The sequence below is a fragment of the Electrophorus electricus genome, chromosome 1 (assembly GCF_013358815.1).
Source record: "Electrophorus electricus isolate fEleEle1 chromosome 1, fEleEle1.pri, whole genome shotgun sequence".
Lineage (NCBI taxonomy): Eukaryota > Metazoa > Chordata > Actinopteri > Gymnotiformes > Gymnotidae > Electrophorus > Electrophorus electricus.
This window is the reverse complement of record NC_049535.1, coordinates 30,633,231-30,642,567: the sequence shown is the minus strand read 5'-3', so window position 1 is coordinate 30,642,567 and position 9,337 is coordinate 30,633,231. Positions and strand designations below refer to the sequence as shown.

Genomic DNA, 9,337 nt, shown 5'->3' with positions numbered 1-9,337 from the left:
TGATTACCAATCTACATTGTTAATATAACATATCTTTCTTTTTAGCCAGGCACATTTAGCAGTTAGTTAGTTCATGTATTTTTAATCAGCTAGCTAGCTGTGTAATGTTAAGTTGTTAATGTGATTAACTAGATTTGACTTGCCACACAGCAGCGATATGTTTTGCTCTTGGTTGTTGTGTAGGGAGCACAGAAAGTTTAAAATCTCCAGCTCTGTCAGTAACTTCCCCCACCTGACGCTCATTCTCCATGCCAAAATGTTAGCCCCTCAGCCTATCGGACACGGGAGTTGCATATGACCCCACCGCAGGTACGGGTCTATGGTAGACTGTGTCATTTGGTACCAGGTACAGAAGAAGGGTCCTCCACAGCTTGCTACTGCTAAGGAGACGGCCTAGCTAGCAATGGTCTTTTAATTTAAAGAGGCACCCACACAGATACGCTTGTGAGTTCACACTCGCGTGCGTGCACACACACAAACACACACACACACACACACACACACACACACACACAGACTTTGCTTCTTATTATAGCCCCCCCTGCTAATATTAGTGATCTACTATACCATTGCTTTGCATTGTACATCCAGATAAATCAGCTAAATTTTTTTTCCCTCATTTATTGACTGATATGGTCATGACAGAACAGGATATCGGGTAGGGTTTACTGTGGTTGTCTTGAGTGTATTCCTGAATGGCTGGTGCAGAACCCATGCCTCTCTCTGCAGATGTGGATTCAGACAGCGTGAGTGGTACCCTGAGCTCCCTGTCCACCCACAAACCCCACGACGACTTCGACATGTTTGCCCAGACCCGAGGAAGCTCCCTCGCCGAGCAGCGCAAGAAGTAAGCCGCCCCTAGCCCTGCCCATAAGCCCCACTCATAAGCCCCTCTGCACCACCGCCTTGTGGCTTCGTCTGTAAATGCCTGCCTCTCTGTTTCAGTGTGAAATACGAAGACCCACAGGCCCTTGGCGGCCTGGCCTCTGCCCTGGATGTCCGACAGCAGAATGCCACTGGGGTGAGTGCCGTGAGGCGTACCGGGAACCGTGAGGTTGCAGTCGTGGTGTTAACGGCTGGGTCAAATTTCCAGCGATTGCGAAATGCTGATTACTGCATGGCCTGAACCTTCGTGCACTGTCACTTCTATTTAGTTTAAAAAGCTCTGGAGCTGAAAGTAACCATATTAGGGCACACCACACTGCTCCTTATTAGTTACTTATGACCGCTTGGAAGTAGCGATAGCCCTCTCACATTGGTTTGGCGTGCACGTAGCATTCAGGTTACAGTAAACCTGGGAGCTCAGTGGGTTTATGTTCTGAAATTCAAACTTGCAGAGGGAAGCAGTTTTATTTGTTGCTGGTGTTCGGCTGTACTAGCAGCGCTCTGAGGAGCCGTCCCGTATGGGCCGTCATCTCAATGTGAGTTAACATCAGCGCTTCCCTCCGCTTTTGCTTTATGCCGTAGAGTGTCAGTTATTGCCACATTCGAAGTTGGAGCAGCTTTATTAAAATGACACCACAGGCTTTGTTTTTCTTGTCAGAGTGCAAGCGCAGAGATGAGGCATAAACCCGCAGTGCAGGCACGCGCGGGCGTGGCAGAAATGAGGTATAGGGCCGCAATGTAGGCACGAGCGGGCGTGGCAGAAATGAGGTATAAACCTGCGTTGCGGGCACATGTAGGCGTGGCAGAAATGTTGCTTGATATTTTCATCTCCGGCTAATCCAACGCAGAGCGGTGCACTTACAAAAAGGTTGGGTTCGGCTGATCACATGATCAGCAGGTGTGGCTAGCATTGCCACACCTCTCATTCCCTTTAAAAGGCAAGGGAGAACCAGCGGCAACGTGCCATGAGGATGTCGTCATGGCCACGAGGATGTTGGCAACACCAAAAAAAGCTAACACATGAGGAAACGGACACAGAGAGTAGCCGCACCAAAATATTTGGTCCTCAATACAGACGTGTCAGGCCTGATGAGATCATACTGCCCACAGATGTGGGTTTCAGGCTTTATGGGATTTGAAATGCCACACCCCCTGTCACGTCACTCCACCCACCTTGTCTCAGGTGCATTTATTTCTGCCCACCATAATAATAATAATAAATAGCAGTGAATGTGCACGTACCCTACAAAATTAATCAAACGTGGTGTTAGGCAGAGCACAACTGTGCCATTAGACCTCCGTGTATCTTCTTTCCACAGGGAGAAGGGAGCGTTTTGGGAACATTTTATATGGTCTTTGATTCTCCCTGTTAAATTTATTTTTCTCATTTACACAAATTTTGATTCTGCCTTACTGAAATCACTTTAACATGTGCAAAATGCATTGATAATATCCTGAAGCACTTGGTTATGTTAATCCCTTTATAATACACGCCTTTATAAAATTATAAAAACTGGTCCGATATCACAAATGGGCTGGATATCATTCATGAGTTCAGGATGAAATACTGCTCCAATTACAGCTCTGCTAAAGGTGATGACTGGCTGAGCGTGCGTGCGTGTGTGTGTGCGTGCGTGCGTGTGTGCGTGCGTGTGTGCGTGCGTGTGTGCGTGCGTGTGTGCGTGCGTGTGTGTGTGCGTGCGTGCGTGCGTGTGAGAGAGAGACCTGCTGGAGTGTTCAGAGGAGCTCTGGGTGCAGGAAGTGACTCTGCACTTGATGAAATCTTCAGACTAAAAACAAGCCAAAGTGTTACTGCAGTTCACAGCTACAGCTTAGTGATCAGCCCATGGGGCAAAGTTTATTCCCTTCATTTTATTTCATCCCACCTGCCCTCATAGATCCTGATTATCTGTTATTAATCTCTTTTCTGTTTTTTGTACTCCTCTGTGCCTTAAATTACAGTAGCCTTTGCCCTTGACTTAAAAAAGCAGTCATTTATCATTTCTGTTCTTTTTAGCTGTTCTCTCTCTCTCTCTCTCTCTCTCTTTTTCTGTGTGTGTGTGTGCGTGTGTGTGTGTGTGTTGCTGTGTGTTCGTGCGCGTGTGTGTGCGTGTCTCTCTCTCTGTCTGTCTGTCTGTCTGTCTGTCTGTCTGTCTGTCTGGGGTGGGTGCGGAGCATGCTATGCCTCGTGTTTCACGGGTGTTTTCTGTTGTTGATTTAGCTGAGTGTAAATGCTGATAACGCAGAGTTGGCGCCCATAGACAGCTGGCTCATTACCCAAGGAATGGTGAGGCCTTCACCAGTAGAGCTCAGTGTCCCCTCAGTGTCCTCCTGCGTCTGTCCACTCTGTCGCCCTCTCGACCCCATCATCCTCGGTCCCCCTCACCGCTGCTAACCCAGTCCACTCCTCACAGTGAAAGGGAGAGCCCTTGTTATCAGCCCCCTCGGATCCTATAATTAGCGTAAGCGCTTAGGCAAATACGTTTTTATAGGTGTAATGTCTTGTGGAATGATGTATAATAAAACTCTGTTACAGAGCACCTTATTTTGCCTCTCTTGCCAGTCACTTGATTATAGTGGATCGTTTGTCAAGGGTACCCAAATGAACACGGACAGCATTATAGCGTTTGTAATAAATCCTGGCGGCAGGCCTAGCAGTGGGAACCTTCCTGATCTCCACTGAGGTTCCTGAGGTCCTCTCTGTGGTGGGCTGCTTGCTCTCGGGGCTTTGCCTCTGCTCTGTCCCTTTCACTGTGCGCCATGCCATCCTCCTCCGTCTTCTGTCCACTCACTTCACTGGTAGAACGGGAAGGCCGGCTCGCGTCCCTCCACGGGACGAGCACGGATACCATCAGATGCAAGCAGGAGCTAGACACGGTCGCAAAAGGCTGACCGCATAAGAGCAGCCAGCCCTTGCTTACGGAAGGTTCTAGAAGCACCAACAGCACTGGCGCTATTATGGCTTGGATGCAAAGTGGGATGAGCCCTCCCTTGTCTTCGAGAGGCTAGTGTCCTAATGAAACTGATGCAGATTAGAAATGACTGCTTTAGATGTCCAGTATCTGTCTTGGATATTGTATCACACCCAGATAGCTTTGTGGAACAAAATCAAGAGTATTACCAAGACATTGATGCATTCTATACTATATACCTAAGTTTAGTTCTATTCCAAATTAGCCTTCCTGCAGGACCTGGCATCCACTATTGCTGAGCCTGGCGATGTATGGAAGTTTGGTGCTTGGTTGCCAGTTATGTTAAACTGATTTTACTCCCCTGCATTTGTGCACTGATCCCACACCTGTGTAGTGAGCATTTCCATTTCTGCTGCCTTTAGTCATTACTGTAAATAATACTGGTTACATTTCATGTAATTGTTCATATCTTGATTAATTTAAGGTTAAAATGACTGTTGTGTTTTTGCCTGTTCTTAGTTTAACACATGTATGGTTTACTAATCCAGAATAATGTAATTTAATAAATATTTGTAAGTTTTATGTAACCCTGCTCATGTGTGATTTGTGTGACATCTGACCCCAGAACAAAGGTTCCTGTGCATTAGGTCTTAATAAGGTTGAACAATATAGAATCAGGCAGCATACACTGAGGTTCCAGTAGCACACTGCATACACCTGTTGCTGTACTATATAGCGGCTGTTTTAGAGTTTAGTGTATGGAGTTAACCTTTCCTACTTTGCATATCACTGGCACTTCTTTTAAAACCCCATTTAGACAGGGCTGCCTACAGCTTAAATTCTTCATTTGGGCAATTCATATTGAAACATACAGGCTTACCATTTATGTAGTGTCACCCTTGTATTTAGAGAAAGATGGAAAAGCCAGCTGTAAGAATCACTTGCTCTGCAAATCTTGCAGCCATTTGGTGAATCCAGGGTGCTGTCGTCAGGGAAACCCGGCGTGATGTGTGAATGCGAAGGGCTCTTCACAAACCTGTCCCTCATTCTCTCACACCCCACCCCACCTGTGTGACTCCTCAACATCACTCTAACTGCCATTGCATGCAATATGCCAATATTCATGCTAGTTTGTGTGTGTGTGTGTGTGTGTGTGTGTGTGTGTGTGTGTGTGTGTGTGTGTGTGTGTGTGTGTGTGTGTGTGTGTGTGTGTGTGTGTGTGTGTGTGTTTAAGGCCGTATGGCTCTTTGCTCAGTTTGACTTTGATGGCATGTTATGTTGTTGTTATTTTCCTCGCAGACCTTGTGATTTATTGTTTTTTCTGTTCATTTTTTTTTGGGGGGGGGGGCTCTTTATTTTGTGGCTTTGCTGGGACCTTTGGTTTGTCCATGGCTTTGCTCCATAGATTCCTGTATCGCAGTCCTCTGTCATGGATGACATTGAGGAGTGGCTCTGTACTGATGTGGTGAGAATTCTTTACCTTGATTTCATTCTCTGTTTTTGGCCATCTTTTTGTGGTAACATGGCATCCCATCTTCATTTCACATAACCCGTCTCAAGTTGCTTTCTTGTATTCTTCTACTTATCAGTCTTTTGATCTCTAACAGTAATATTCTTATCAGTTCAGTTAGATTGGTCACTCATCCATACTCATACCGTGAAAATAACTTTTTAAATTTTTTAAAGATCGGAAAGTTATACCAATGGGAAATGACATAGAATGGTGTGTCAAAAAGGTTTTCTCACCGAGTGTTGCTTGGATGGACCGAGCATTACAAGACTGGAGGCTGATGAATGTTTCAGTAATGTGGAAAACGTTCTGTTGCTGTAGTGAAATGTCATCACACATGGCTGTATTGCATCATTTGTATATTGATAAACAGCAGCCCATATGTGAATCTTGAACAAACGTGTGCATGCTTGTTACACCCCCGGATTTATACTGTGAGAGTCCACTGAAATGTGGGTATCAAAGCAGAATGCCCATTTAAAGTCTGTCTATTCTTTGATCAAACAGTTGACCTTAACCGCTGGGCACAATGAACAATTTTGTTCATTGACATTTGTAATGACTGCATTGCTTCTTCTGTTTTCTGCTGAACAGAAGGGTGATGAGGCCGAGGAGGGAGTCACCAGTGAAGGTAGGCGCTGACAACTTTTTTTTTTTTAATTCATATTTTTAGACCTGTGTATGAGTAGTCACATATTGCAGTGTTAATTGTGTCTTCTATTTGTACTGAGATGTTCATTTTTCGTCCTCCCATGGCCTTGTTAAAGAATTCACCAAGTTCTTAGAAGAGCGGGCCAAGTCTGCGGACAGTGCCGCTCCATCGCCCCCTAGAGGAGACCGTGGCACACTCGCTAGCGCGCCCGGCACCAGCCGCAAGAAGGCCGAGCGGACTGAGGACACCCTCTTTGCCTTGTAGTGTGCTCGTGTGGATGAGAAGCTCCCACCGCCGGAGGCCTCCCCCTCCCGCTCCAGCTCCAACTCCGGCTCCACCACGGCAACCTCCACTCTTGAACCTCGGTCGACGCTCTTCAGCTTGCCGACGTCCAAACGCCCGTGCTCACTGCTGTCCGTGTCTCTGTCCTCTCCTGTTTTGACGCTCCAAGGTTTTCTCCGCCTACACCCACGGCTGGAGCAAAAGGCAGCCCCTCCACTGTACGCTCGTCTCCGCGGCTTGGGCATGGCTTGGCCTGAAAAGCGGCGTGCAGTGAATGTGGAGTCCCGCAGATAATGCAGCTTAACAGCGTGCAAGACTCTGCGGGGAGGAACTTGGGTTTGGCTCTTGCGATGCATTGAGGTTGTTTAATTAGTTTATTAACAGAACGTGTTAAATACTAAGCCCCTGGCATCTTCGCTTGTGCAAAAACCATTGTTGTATATTACATTTTGTAGCTTTAATTCTGAACACGCCAGTCCACAAATTGTTTTAATCCTCGTGTCATTCCTATCTGCTGTTCCTATAGTAACTGAGTCCTGTAATCTCATGCCCTTCCTTAATGTCCCTATGAGAGACAGAAAGGCGGTATAAAACTCTGTTATGGGAGTGCACAGTGATTAGTGAGAGATTAGCTAACGGAATCTCTCTGGATCTGGATGCCTGGAGAAAGTTAGGAAAGGAGAAAGCAAAGTAGAAGCTCCGATTGTCTCCTGCTCTGTCCCTGTGCTGCTCGCTGCTCTGAGTGCTGGTTTGGCCAAGGACCTTGACTGTTTCCTCGTGATCAGATGCTGACCAAAGACGGTGCAGATGAAACATGCTCTCCCGCAGACTTTATGAAAACACACACTGCTGTAAAACGGTGGCCATATTAAATGAGTCTTGTTAAACCGGCTGAGAATATTAGGTTACCCTGACCTGGAAAATACAGCATGACTTTGATGATCATATAGTTGTTGATTATATTTTTTCCATGAATTGTTAGTTGTCTACGTGCTTTTCACCGAACCTTTGTTTCAGACCCCTGAAATTCCGGCCCTCACAGAGGAAAGCGCACAGGAAAGTCTGCCTGAGATTTTATTTTGTTTCCCTGCTTTTAGAAACTGGCTGAAAAGCAAGAGTAAATTTAATACAGAGAAAAAAAAAAAGAGTCCATGGGAGTTCATTTTGAGAGGACACTCTCTGCATGTGGAATTAAATTATGGTAGCATAATTGGTAAACTGTGTTCATATTCATATGTAAATACGTGTACAACAATGTTTCGATTAACATGTCAAATTTTGGGGAAGACGTTGTTTTTGCTTTTGTATAGTTTTGCTTCCTGTTTGTGACGACATTGAAAAAACCTGAATTATCTTACCCTCTTCCTCCGCCCTGAACATGGTTCATGGGTTCATACTGAATACTGTTAAGGTTGGCCTTCATGGTGGATATATGATGTTTGGTAGATATGTCAGTAAATTGTTTATTTGGTCTGGAGACCAGCTAGCGTAGTTGGATATCACATAAGGAAGAAAAGAAGCATGAAAGATGCCCTAGATATATAGTGATATTTCAGATGGCATTGGTGAGGCCTGGGGCTTGATGTTCACTACTTCTCTTGCACTTCAGCTTTAGTTACAGTACCAGTCTTTAAAGGAGTTGAATTTAGTTTTCAGTTAAATGTTGCACTTCAGTATTTCCTTAAATCCCCAAGTGGGATGTTTTCACCTAACATTAACAATTTATTTTATAAATACCACTAAAGTAGCCAGAGAGATAAATGTTGAAAGATCACCCATTTCAAATTACAATAATGTGATCAGTCAGGCCAGAAATAAAAATAAATAAGATGGACAAACAAATGTGGTAAATTGTAGATGGCTCTTCTGCTATATACCTATTAATATTATATGACTAGAGATCAAGCATTAGATAATAGCAGAATTACCAACTAAAATACAGTAGTTTCAGAGAGGTCTCAAGACCTTCAGTGTTTCTGTTCACTCAACGTGTTTAAATAAGTAATGAATGGATTATTAATGTTTCTTCAGCTCTTTTTAATAGCGTTATGCTAAGACCTGTCAATGCTAGCTGCCTCTGTTCTAGAAAGAGCATTGCTTTCAACTGACGTTGCAGTCGTTATTTCTAATAACTGCTTTAATCAATGTTACCATGTGACATTAAAAATCTTAATTCTTTTGATTATTTGTCTCAGATTAATGGCTTAATGTATTTTAGGATATTGAAATGTCATCATTTCCTACTGTGAGATTTATTGTTTAATTGTATTATTTTATTAAAGTGACATGGAGTCTATTTTCATTTTCTGGCTATTTCTTCTTCATCTTTTTGAAAGAATGATGAATGATGTCTTTTCTGTGTCTGCCTGTCTGTGGAGCTGTCAGTCATTCAAGCTGAAAACAAGCTATGATTCCAGCTGCAGTTGATTAAATGGTTTGAACATGGCCTTAAGCTACGAACTCTGCGCTTTCCTTTAATATATTGCAATAACAGGTGTGCGGAATGACGATGTTTTAAATTTTATGTATTATTTTTTAATGTGCATGTTATTTACTTGAAACAGTTCATCCCCGGGTCATGTAGACTAGCAGCTACAGGTGATTAGGTATTATTCTTGTGTTAGACTCTTGACTTCCTGGCTGACAGCTAGCCATATTTCACGAGCGAGCGCTGCTGTATGGTGGCTGTGTTACTGTCGGTCAATGACCCACTTCACCTTGCCTACTCCTTTTGCTTCCATGTTTTGTTGTGAACCTGCATTGTAGAGTGTAGCACTATATATATATATATATATATATATATATATATATATATATATATATATATAAAAACTTGATCGTATTTTAAAATTGTATGACATTTTAGTGACTTTTTTTTCAGTATAGATATGCTGCAACTTCCTCTTTTTGCAGCAACTTATTTCTCAGATAAGGGAATAAATTTAGCTTTCTATTGGTCTGTCTTTATTATTTTAGGAGATATTACATGATGTAATCACAGGAGCCACATTTGTGATGTCATATCACCCCACTCTGTTCCTAGGTCTCCATTGGCCAGTTTCTCTGGTTCTACAGGCGGAGCGAACGCTGCAGATC

The 9,337-nt window shown here is 43.9% G+C and overlaps 1 protein-coding gene across 4 annotated transcripts in view; it reads left to right on the top strand.

Annotated features, from left to right (window-relative positions):
• The window catches only part of LOC113577890 (TOM1-like protein 2), a 19,220-nt gene extending 10,683 nt beyond the window's left edge, over window positions 1-8,537 (top strand). For 2 of the 4 annotated variants that reach the window (XM_035525044.1, XM_035525038.1), the window contains exons 11-16: window positions 730-847; window positions 946-1,021; window positions 3,107-3,172; window positions 5,203-5,262; window positions 5,902-5,938; window positions 6,075-8,537. In XM_035525044.1, coding sequence (XP_035380937.1) covers window positions 730-847; window positions 946-1,021; window positions 3,107-3,172; window positions 5,203-5,262; window positions 5,902-5,938; window positions 6,075-6,223 — 506 coding nt within the window. In that variant the 3' untranslated portion in view covers window positions 6,224-8,537. The remainder of the gene's footprint in view (window positions 1-729; window positions 848-945; window positions 1,022-3,106; window positions 3,173-5,202; window positions 5,263-5,901; window positions 5,939-6,074) is intronic. The other 2 variants (XM_035525041.1, XM_035525048.1) reach the window with 2 other exon arrangements.
• Window positions 8,538-9,337: the final 800 nt, after the last annotated feature.